This window comes from Schistosoma mansoni, assembly GCF_000237925.1.
Source record: "Schistosoma mansoni, WGS project CABG00000000 data, chromosome 3 unplaced supercontig 0077, strain Puerto Rico, whole genome shotgun sequence".
Taxonomy (NCBI): Eukaryota; Metazoa; Platyhelminthes; class Trematoda; order Strigeidida; family Schistosomatidae; genus Schistosoma; species Schistosoma mansoni.
In genome coordinates this window covers 1,001,229-1,013,841 of record NW_017386007.1, presented here as the reverse complement: position 1 = coordinate 1,013,841, position 12,613 = coordinate 1,001,229, and the positions used below count along the sequence as shown (strand labels likewise).

At 37.2% G+C, this 12,613-nt stretch overlaps 1 protein-coding gene across 1 annotated transcript; it reads left to right on the top strand.

The window, feature by feature from the left end:
• Positions 1-6,021: 6,021 nt before the first annotated feature.
• On the top strand, positions 6,022-8,358 carry Smp_072800 (DNA-directed RNA polymerase I, putative; the record flags this gene model as incomplete). Its single annotated transcript, XM_018791391.1, has 2 exons — positions 6,022-6,169; positions 7,860-8,358. Exon 2 carries the CDS (start codon positions 7,864-7,866, stop codon positions 8,356-8,358), a length of 495 nt encoding a protein of 164 aa, XP_018645448.1. The 5' UTR covers positions 6,022-6,169; positions 7,860-7,863.
• Positions 8,359-12,613: the final 4,255 nt, after the last annotated feature.

The following is a 12,613-nucleotide window of genomic DNA, read 5'->3' as shown; positions in this document are numbered from 1 at the left end:
AGATGGACGCTCATTGCATTTGGTAGATTTCTATTCATTTTGTTTATAGGGTGTTAGATTATTGAGCTTCTCATGAACCAACTGTTGTCTGTCTTAAGTCATCTTGTAAAATGTTTTTAAAACCTGTACAGAATGAAAATCAAACAACCTACAAGCTTAAATCCATAACAGTAGTTTTGTTAAGTGTGATATCTAATTCTTTACATACCTCGGTCAACTGATGAACAACGAATTCAAGGGAGGTGAGAAGGAATTTCTGTTGAATGACTTCAAAAAGTTTCATCTTTAAAATGTTTACATTTGCAACTTGTTCCTGTGGGCTTCTTTAGTTGTACATTTTGTTAGTCTTTTTGATGCTATTTAGGACGGCAATATTTTATTTTGTTATGGTTTTCTCATTTTTTCGCCTTCACTGAGTTCCTATGTTTCTTCCGGATCTGTATTTATGTTGTTTTAGTTTATACTTAATCTTGGAGGCAGCCATGTTGATTGTTCTACCTTTTGATTGTGTTGCTTGAGTTGATTTGGATTGTGCGTTTTGACTTGGACTGAGGCACTTATCCAGAATTGAAAGCACTTTATGTTATAAGGCAACGAAATATTATCTTTTGAATGGGTTTTTACGTGATCTATCCAGAAAGGGAAGAATAACACTTAATTTTTGTTGCATTCGATCGATGATTGAGGGAACAATTATTGGTTTAATAATTGAGCGAACCGTTATTTTCCCAATCACTTTGTTTTGATTTCAACCAGGCAATAGCGCGTGTGTAAACTAACTAGACAGTTATTCTTCAGTCAAACCTTAGTTTAGATCTTACACATGGCACTTCCTCAGATATTCTTATTCTATTTGCCTACCCTCCACTGTCTCACAAGCTCTGATACTTATATAGAGGACGCATTCAGCAAGTTATGAGTGGTAGTTTGTGGGAGAAGACAGCACGTTGGTCGCCACCAATTGGAAGTCAAACACTGAAGGTGACCTCACGCTCTATACCTTCTACGATTCAGGATTAAAGACATACTGACGTCTAGCCTGGTTTCTTCCGTCTGCACAATGAGGTATCCCTACAGCCACGAAACATTAGCCCAGTCAAACAGAAGTTAGAAATGAAGAAGTTCGAAGATATATTTGAAAGGCCATCCATAGGTCGAGGAGCGTTTGGTCTAAACCAGCTAGTAGTTGCAAGGAATGAGTAGAACAGCGTACCCACCCGTGATCTGTTATGGATGCGTAACTAATCACCTTCAGCCATGGTGTGTTCAGTAAAGCTAATGAGGCCAGCGTCGATGTTGAAGACTTACGGATCTATTTGTCTTGGGGATTTATTTACTACTATAGATACCAGGCTGTCTAGTGAAAACGTTTCATTTCTCGCAGATTTCGATGATCAACATTATATGCACCACAATATGGCCTTATTTATCGGGCCATTTAACTCTTTGAAGATCATCTGCCACAGGACACAGTGTTCCCTAAACGTCAACTCTTATACCGGCGATCCACAATAGCATTATCACCTAAGTCATCCGAAATACGAAATGTTTCCAAAATCTTGATTGCCGAAAACAAGCTATTCTTATTGGAGTTTCAAATGCTCATTAATATTTTACAACTGATATATTAAGTCATTAGACTCTTTAAGTCGCCAGTGTGGTATAGATTCCCCAAATGAACAGTAACATTCTACAAAACTAGACCTTCCAGATAAGTTACTCAGTGGGAGAAACAAAATCCAGCATAACCACCGCCAAGGAATTGTGTTCCACAACGCACATGAATTTTATTCGAATTATTACAGAGCGCATCTACTTTAGAATCGACATGGCTACTAGCTTTAACGAAGAAGACACATGAATACGTCATATATGACATGAGTGTGTAATCAAGCGCAAAAGAGGTACGTTTTAGTTGGAGGCAGCAGTATGAAGCCCAGATGCAGCTCAATGACCACATGGGTAACACACTACAGTCCGAAATGTCTCAGATGGCCATTTTGAGTCATAGCTGCACACAAAATAATGTTGATAGTTGCCTTATCATTTATGATTTAAACGCGTTACACATCGAATAAATGGATTTCACTACTTCAGGCGGATGCATTCGTGGTAAACCACTAGCGAGTGGTCTGGAGAATGGCCCTGTTTAGTGTTGGAAAACCCATTGGCATTTAGCAGAGGCAACCATTGCTTGGCCTTTACTCAACATATCATTGCGATGATGTTACAGACCCCTCAACTTCCTACTTTCGGGCTTACTACCAACACTTTGGAGGCACTCAAGAACACCCACATATATTGTTATATACAGACTGGCGGCTTGGATACAGTATTTTACACGGAGTTTTGAGTCAGTGGGACATAAAAGTTGAGACATTCCTTAATCATGATTTGGGTTAAAGCTAAACGTTTTCGTTCTAGAACTTGTTGCAGTGGCGTGTTATTACCAGGGTAGTGATGGACACCACCGTGCTGCATTGAAGACATTTTGGAACGGGTTATTTTTAAAGGGCTATATAACTAATTGGTTATGACCTATCAGCCTCTTTACTTATTATCCTCTTAACCTTTGTCGCTTACGTAAATGGGTGTGATGGAAATCAAAGCGCTTTCGGAAACCGGTTAACAAACAACAGGAATAGCGAAAGACCTAGGATGATAACTTACGGTACTCACTCGCACAGATCTCCATTTTTCCAAGAAACTTTCCATTTTCATTTTTTTCCTTCGAAAGCGGAAGATTTTTATTTCAAGCTTGTATCATACCTGTTATCTAGAATTCAGAAGGATTCTGCATACGTTTTAAGTCGAACACCTCATTGGATGTCTGACCGAAACTGCTGAGTATTACATTGACAGATAGATCAATTTCACAATCTGTTGTCCAGTCTTCTGTCACATCAGGCGGGCTGTTTAGACATGGACGTCTCCTATGAGATCAATGTTATTTTCTAGTCAAGAGATTTTGTAATTTTTTATGAAGAAACAACAAGTACTGAAATATTTCTCCCAATGCTTTAACGATAACACTAGTTTGGTGCTAGTTGAACAGATAGATTAGTAGTCGGACTCCAACTGCTGATTTACACAGATTTTATTCAGAGAATCTACCCTGAGCTTAATGTTCGATAGATCATTCTTCCTTTGAGTTTCATTTGGATTAATGGTAATCTTAGGTTTTACCTCAGCTTACTATGCATTGTTTACGCTTATTCACAATAAGACTACTTTCAGTACTTCTTAAGCATGGAAGACACCAGTTTATATCAATTTTAATCATTTTCCTTCCCAGTTGTAAACTTTTTACCCTACTTCCATGTACGATTTTATTCACAGGTTTTGCTTTACCGTGGTCGTTAAAAACACATGTGCACTTTCCATCAACTACAGTATGCAGTGTGATAAGTCCAAATAGTGTATCGTGAAACAAGCACATATCTCACAACAGCCGACTGAAACAAACTCGGTTATTCATGTTGTAGTTGGTTGTGTGGAACATGCAACACAAATATTGACGAGATTTTGAGTAATATCATTAGTTCTCGGGCAGGAATATACAAAAACTGTCACCTACACTGAGAAAAAGTCTCAAAATTGATAACTAACCGAGGATGCACCAGGAGACAAAAAGAAACTCTCCATTACACAAGTAGTGATGAACCACGAGTTAACATCAATAAGGGTATTCTGAAATAAGCACTGCAGTAACATCGTGAATCCCATATGCTCGCAGGAAAATGGTATCTCCAAGCATAGCCTATCTAAATGTAAATGTGGTCCCAAAAGATAGCTACGGTAGAGGACTGGGCTCTATAGATTGAGTAAAAACAACCAAAGATCACCATCAAAAATGTTTAATAGCTCAGTAACCCAAAAACACTTAGTTAATATACCGAAAGCAAAATCTACTCTGAAGAGTACCGAATCGGCTAACTAAATTACAGGAGATCCGAAAGAACATCCAAATTTTCGAATTGAACGGACCTCAACCATTACGTATCCAAAAACCTATGACATTGACCAAGGTTCGTGACGATTCCATAGCAGTCATGAGTCTAAAAGACTCCTCTGACCCCTGACTTGTTCTACAAGAAATAACGACAGGAAGCTTTGATAGATGTTATATAAGATACCTAAACTTCTCAAGACTGAACCATAAATGGTCATATCACTTACTCGAGAGAAACATACCAAGCAACCATTAATTAAGGATTAGTTAGTCCAACGTTTACTAACGCTAGTGTTGTAGAGGATGCTTTACTGACCAGTCATTTCTTGGAATCTGAAAGTAATCTGTAGATCCTGTCAGATATACCATATTCAGAGTCCAATTTAGTAAGGAGCATCCCAAAGAAGTCTGGAAAAAGAAATATCGTGATGCTAGTTATGCCAGAAAACACGGACTTTGAATATGAAGTCTATGATGTTCAAATGCAAAAGTCAAATAAGGAAGTTTTTGAGGCTTAAAGATATATTTGCCCGACAAATGATAAGACTGTCTAAGAAGAATGAGGGTAATAGAACCAGACTAATAAAAGTAACCCTCAGACACTCCAGAAAGGTGGCTGCTATTGTTAGGGTAATGAACCTTTTAAGGTTTGCGTAAACTCCGCATTGTCTCAGGCTACGGAATATCCTACTGGGATTCTCCTGGGATCAGTGTTAGGACCTCTTCTATTTTTTACCTAGACAAATAATTTTCGTCAGTAAGTATTCTCTGGGTTATTACTTTTTATCGATGAAGTCAAACCTTGGAGAGAAGTTTACAAACGGGACAATAAGTTAGGACTTCGAGAAGATATACCTGAACCTCAAATGCAGGCGAATCCCAATCGACCTACTTTCAATACTGCATTGTAAAGTAGTTCATGTGAGTCATGTTAGGGAGTACAAATACGTCTTGGGTAAGTCCGCTGTAGAGGCGCCACAGGCCATAAAATATCTTGGAGTTTTGACACCTTACAATCCAAAGTCTCCTGCTAAATATGACGGAAATGCTCTAAAACTAACCTTGAACTGACAACTATGAAGTGCATTTTTGTCAAAATTCATATCGAAACTTTCCATCTAATTCTTTGACGGCTTTATCAGACCTTATTGAGAGTATGGAAATGTGTTATTTTTTCCTTCGCTCCATAAGAACAAAGATGCTCTGGCACATATCTAGAGGCGATTCCGGGAATTTTCTACCGACTGAAGCACTTCAAGCAACGCATTTGTAGTCTTTCAGGAAAGAAATTAACATATTCTTGATGACTCGGGACAGCATTTCACCACGGACTACAAATATTTCTCTTTACTTTGTCAAGCACATCTGGGTCCTAACATAAAGGAGTAGGTTATCCTCTGAGATTAGGCACAGAAGTCTGTCAAGCGAGAGCTTCTTCTATTCTTTCCACAATCATTTGAACTATCTGAACTACTTGAACCACATATTCATCCATAGCTTGCCGTCCCTCGAACACATGCAATAAGCAACCCCACTGGCTTAGAAAAAACACATTTATTCGTACTCAAGGAATATCAACTTCCAATTAACAATCGAATTCCATGGGGTTAGTGGAGTCAAGTATCGAGACTGCCCATATTGAATGGTAATAAGGACTATGATTAGTACCATAACATGAAGGAATGCAAAGAGAACGATCAGTTTATACTAGCACGTCACAGAAATAGTGAGAATGGAGCTTTATACCAGTTATTTATTCTTGAAATTATCGTCTTTTAGCACTTGAATTTTGATCCCATTTTTCTTCATATTGTAATCAATTAACCTCCAGTCTAGTAATACAATAGCTTCTGGTAATCAGAAACCTTATTGATCTGAGACAAGCGCACCCAAATTACGAGATAAATGGCCCCACAAATAACTACTAAGCTGGCTAGAATTAGTCCAGTCGATTGGCTAGGCTAGTACCCATTGGACATTTTCAAACACCTGGAAACGTACGGAGACAACAAGAAACAAGCGCGTGACAAAGATATTGGATATTGGAGATCGATCCTTCGTATGGTTGATTCAAAAATGTCCTTGTGAGCTCAAAAACACTCATCCGGTTTAAAACCAAGTTAGGGATTAAGATTATTAGTTAGCTAACCCTACGGTCTGGTTGACACTGGTAATAGTTTTCAAAGCTAAAGTGACACTTTGCTAAATAAGCTATTAGTAAGTGAAAAGTGTTGATTTACCTAGTCGTTCTCTTATATTTGAACCTCCTGTTGATGTTTAAGTTGCACAGGTTATGGATTCCCAATATATGGAATTATCACTTACAGCAATATAGAATCTGCTCTCTTTCCTACTAGTTTTCTAATCATGCTCTGGGGACTCATGAACAGAATATAGTCTGGAATTTTACGACTGTTCATTAACAACTATGTCATGCCACTTTAGTAAATATCACTATCCATCTTCACTATTATCTACACTAAACTCTGGTATGGTCAGCTGCCTATAATTTACATCATTTCTCATCTTCGTTTCCTCTCGTGTCGTCCATAGTTGTTCACAGTCATGGCACTCACGAAGCAGACTGCTCGCAAAAGTACAGGTGGGAAGGCTCCCAGGGAGCAACTAGCCATAGGCTTATTGTCCACCGAATATGAATTAGTTGAAGTATAAGCACCAAGCAAAGGTAGGGGCAACACTTTCTGAAATTAATGCGCTCGTGTTTTTCTGATGAGTCTATGAATGATTAATCAATCCTAATACTCAACAATGCACATATGCAATGTCTACTTAGGGATTTACTTAAAATGATCATCAAGGAAGTGGCTTAGTAGTTAAATCACTCCAGTCCGAAATTGTGAATTTCAGCCTCAGATATGGTCCCCACGTAAAATATGACTTAGAACCGATTAAACCAACCTTTACTTGATAAACAAGTTACTTCAAAAGACAACAAAACTATCTTCAGAAGGACTCATCGTTTTCAAACTGTTCTGGTTGTGATCTGTGTTTGATTGACGTCCTCAACAGCCAACGTTTGTGCTTTAGGTAACTAACCTGGTATTCATGTAATTAAATGAAAACTTTTGGGCGACGAAGATGCAAATCATGAATTTGCACCAAAGGATTTTGCAAATTAGACTCAATAATCTACTAGAACGGCTGTAGGACTAGTTTATTTCTGACCCAAAGTAGTGTAACACTGAAAAACAAGTGCTATCTCTTAAAATGAAGCCTTACTTGTAGGGATCTAGATTAAATTCATGAAATAAATATTCCTATGATATATGGAGGTTTGACTCAATACAAGTATGAACAGACCCATTAAAGGTGACCAGATTTCTGAAACACCAGAAATAGTTAGAAATAGCATCATTTTCAAAAATAGTAAACATTATTATTAGTAATGCTTTCAGAATTCTCATGAATTCAGAAAAAGTAATACTTCTCAATTCACATTAGTTTCTTGTCATTTTTGTGCAAGTACCTTGGAGGAATTTTACTTAGTACATGTGATCTTCACGTGACTATTATTATCATTAATATTGTGATTACCATCGTTGTTACCATCTCAGTTAACCCAATGCTATTCTGCATTATGTTCACAGGATTCGTTGCATTATATTGACTATAAACCAATCCCTTTCGGCCGATTTTCTAATCCCCTTTTTTAAATAACCTATCAGATTTACAAATGAAATTTTGGACGTACTTAAGTCTTAATCGATGTAAAAGTTCACCATTTTAACATAGAACGTTATTTCATTCAGTCACAACTGGCATGCACATATGTCGTGAATTATTCAACAACTGTCACGTTCGATTGGTGTTCTCTGTCTTCATATCCCTCTGAACTACCAATTACGTTGTCACTTATCACTTGCAGTTTTTTTCATTTTACTTGTAGAAGTATGCTTCAGAAACATTCTGGTCCGCCTCTTGGCTTAGAACGGATTCATCGATATTTTTGTTACGTTTGTGGAACTCTTCTTCCACATAAGTTGGAAGTTAATGATTTATTAGTATGCCGTAAATGTAAAACTTCTACATGTATGCATTGGTTCAGTAATATGGATGCAACTTTCAATACTGAAGCCAAATCTAGCAAAATAGGCCAATTTAATAACGATGAGTATGAATCTACATCTTTATTCTTTCCATCGATGATTAGAGGGGCTAAAAAGATCTTAAGATCAGAAATTGCTTTAAAAGAGGCTTTGGAGTCACAATTTGAAAACAGTACATCACAATCAACATTTGATGGACCATCTATTAGAAAAGAATGTGCCTATTGCGGTAATGATAGAATGACTTATGTTACACTTCAAACTCGCTCAGCAGATGAAGGACAAACTGTAATATATACCTGTACCCAATGTTCTAAAAAAGAAATTGAAAATACTTGACTAAGTGTTTTGATTTCACCAATTAGTATTCATATTAGTTTAGTTTTGTCGGCTTAATCTTAAGTTTAATACTTTTATCATGGCCCACTAACACGTTGATATTGAAAGCATTTACAAACGTAAATCGAGGAGTTGTAAGTTGATACTTCTGGGAGCATAGTATTCTCATTTGATATTCTTTGTTCACTAGAGTCACACGCCATAGATACTAGTTCGCTAACTACTTGGTTGAATGGACTGTTATTTCGTTGCACTTTGAACTTCCAGTTTATTTTCGGTATAGAAATCTGATAAAGGGTTGAGATCATCATAGGTTCTTTTTTAACAGATTACTTCATACCTAAGCCTGAGAAACCGACATAATGTAGTCATTAAGCGTCTCAACTTCTACAAAAAATCACATTGGACTACCATACTTATAAATTTTTATGAGGAAGTTGACCTGATTGACGTTCAACACCCTTTCAATGTTTGTAAACCACGATAGGGAATTAGGTCCATCTATCTCATTTCTCGATGTGCTAACTTATTCACGAATATCTTGTGGAAGTTGCTCAAACGTACTTTGTTATCCTTTACAATAATAATATTAGTTTTATCATCGTCGTGTTCGTCATAAAATGAAGCCTTAATTTCATGTAAGTACGGTTATACAGCTTGATAATAAATTCTTTATTTTACTTCGTGCTTTTCTAATGTACGTATGAGTTTGATAACTCATAAATTACTCTCTATTACACTTATAATTCCTGTCACTGGGACGCAACCCTTAATAAATCGAAACACTTGTAACCCTTCAGTAAATTAGTTTACAGAGCAAGGTTCGAGTGTTTGTTTATTTTTGAGTATGCATACCCAATTTCTAACTAGTAAACTCCTAATCAAAGATATCACACTATGCCCGAGGAACTGTGTCAGTCCTGTGACTTGTTATGACGGGTTGAGTATCGGGAAAGTCGGAACTATTTTTCGGATTACTATTTATATTTTTAGTGTATAGCTAATAAATAATCGTATCATTGTATCTATATATTCCCATAGTAAGCTTCCAGTTGACCTGTTAACTGTCTTTATAAGTTTTACTATTCTTTAATTATTGGCAACTATTTGTGTACTGTTCTCTTCACTCCCTGCCATTTGCGGCCTAATTGTATTTAAAGTATGGTTTCTTGTTTGATGTTCTACACAGTCTAATCTGTGTATATAAGTTAGTAGGTGGTTGAGGTAGTTGTTGACTGAGCTGGATAATTGAAATATACCTATGGTAGGACCCAGACTCAATGTAGAGGACAGAAAAAAGCTTTTGGGTGGCGCATCGATAAAAGTGTAGCTTGGACTCAGTCAGTCAGCTACAACGTAGGACCAGGCATATATATGCATCAGTCCAAGTTGCCATACCTCGTTAGCACAACAAGATGAACACCGGATTCATAGAAGTGGCTTGGACTGACTCAAGGTTAACCTTGCAGGCCGAAACGTATAATTGGTCAACTCTGGGATGCTAGGTTTTAACCAGAATAGTAGACTAGAGAGAAAAAAATATTGTATTCAGAATTTCGACTGGTAACTTTAGCACATGATACCGATTAGTGTCTCAAATCATGACAAAATTGTTGACGGGAATTTCGAGAAAAGAAATAATAGCACTAGACTAAACTTCTGATGTTAGGCAAAGCAGTAAGAAGGAGAATAATCCTGTATTCAGTAGATAGCTTCAAGGAGATTTTAAACTATTATTTCGAATTCGCATCAGTTGTCTGAGAATTTAAGAAGAGTTCAACAGCAGAAAGTGATCTCTATTACTTCAGAAATAATGCATATATTGTTACAAATGTAAGAGAGGTTCATTCAGAATCAGTCGAAATTTATAGGAAGACTAAATTCAGCGTTGATGAGTCATTCACTTTCTTCAATAATGGTGATAATTGATGAAGAAATAAATTTCGTACAGATTTCTCCACATTGAATAAATCCATACGTTAAGAGCTACACAAATCGTTGATAAGCAGTAATTTAACCGATTTAATAGTCGTACCTAATCCTTCCAGTGATTCAGTAGAGACTGTTTCAGAAACGAATCCCAGAGTGAGTCCGAATCCCATCATGTCCGAGGGAGAATGTACAACTACTGAGTTGTCAAGCGCAAAGCAGGACGATCATTTATTTAATGTACCTAAAATTGTCATAGCTAAACCAACCTTCATCATTCCAACTCGGAACAGTCTTGCATTTAAAAACCGAGTAATTGATTTAGTCATCAATCACCAAGTCAACACGTAGCTTTCCACTTAATGACCCTTGCTACTTGTAAGTAGTATGGTTTTTAAAATTATCGCCATTGAGCTCAGTTAGTTTCCTAATGGAATGAAAATTGTTAACATGTATAAATAGTTAAGGGAGAACTAGCTAAGTAATTAGTCGTTCATAAAGGGTATGTTTATTCCGAAGTAGCTTGATATTGTATTTAGACAGTTGTGAAGTCTAGCGACCCAATCTCCTGATTTTGGGGAAAAATCTTATCAGTTTCGGGGGAGCTTCAATAGAAAAAGTTTGTGGAAATATGCTACGGTGGTTTAATAAAGGTTTATAAACGTGTTTTTTACTGAGGAAAATACTAATAATATTGTTGTTGAGACCTCGAATATTCATCATGAAGGTAGATGAAGAAACCACCATTGGAAAGGGAAAGCTCAGCGTGATAAGTTAAAACGCTGAAATTGAGAGGAAAACCACAGAATCAGGAGATTGGGAAGTTTTAGAAGTTTCTACTCAATTAATTAACCCTCTGAAACTTGTCCTAGTAAACTCTGGACATAGTGGGGGGGGGGCGAAGGCAATTTAATCAAAGGCTGAGGATAGTCTATGCATTGATTGTGAACAGTAGTGAGCAATGAAAATAAAATAGTAAGGTTGCCACCCTTAACTTACACCCAAAGTAAGAGATCAAATATTTTTGTACTGCTGTGTTTTCTGCCTAAATTAGCGAAACAAAGTACACAGATTTAACTGACACAAGTCCTCCAACATAAGTAGCTTTAAAAAAGAGGGCAGAATAACGTAGTAGGTTGACTCGGTAGACCTTAAAGGATGATGTCCAGTCTTAGAAGCGAAGCTGAAATAATATCCAGAGTGTAGGGGCTAGATGTGCTCCAATCTGACTGGTCTCGACCGTCCCAATGTATAAGGAAGGACTAAAACACTTTTTTGAAAACATAGTATACGAAACTACAAATGGTTATTAAGTTGTGTCAGTTCAAAATGTAAATGTATGTCAAAATATCGTCTGGTTTTGCAGCACATACAAGTTAATCTATGTAAGTAGTACCAAAACCATGCAAAATAAAGATTTCTGCTTCTACGCCCCTGATAATTATTTATTTACTTAAACATAAACATTGGTACAAGGAGGCACCAAATACATGTGTGCCACATAAATCATATGATTTGTGTTAAGGTAAAAGATACTGCCTGGGTGCCCAAAATGAAGCAGGTGGTTTTTTTAGGGGGCCATACCCCGTGTTGTTGTGAATGAGAACACGACTGGGGACAATCGAATGTATTTAAGCAAACATTACAGACTATCTCAATGAATTCTAAAAACCATACAATGGACAGTCAATTTGCAAATTAACAACCAACAGTCTCGATCTTCACTGTTTCTTCTCTAATTCCATTGTTCGTGCATTTTCCTACCGATTGCGCTTTGTTTCAGTTCTTTCCTCATCGGTCTTCTGCCAAAATACATTCTATGTCGGACCAACACCATATACTACTTATATGGATATAAGTAGACCACACCACAGTATCTTTAACCTAAAGGTCTAATCCATAAGGCAGTGGAGCAACTTTAGGAGATGCAGTCCCATGGTAGCCGGTCACCAATAAATGGTTCATACATTATGTTTCTCCTCAGGATCCTAGAGCCCATGTGTACCATTGGTTTGGAATCAAGATTTTCCAACTCCTATAAATCGATCCTCCATATCCACCAACCTGGTTAAAGTGCCGGACATTCGCCCTTCATTCTCTCAATTTCGTAAAGACACCCCTCCTCCCGCCGTAAGAAGCTAATGAGTAGGACTTCCCTGTCAGTGACTGTATACACGTGGTCATGTGAAGGCATTTTAAGAGAGAGAGACCTGACTTTCCCTACCCTCACCTATACCAGGACATTTGAGAACTGATACTTATAAAGTATAATTGGTCCTGATTACCATTCATAGTTTATGACTAAATTTTAAAAAAAACGAATTCT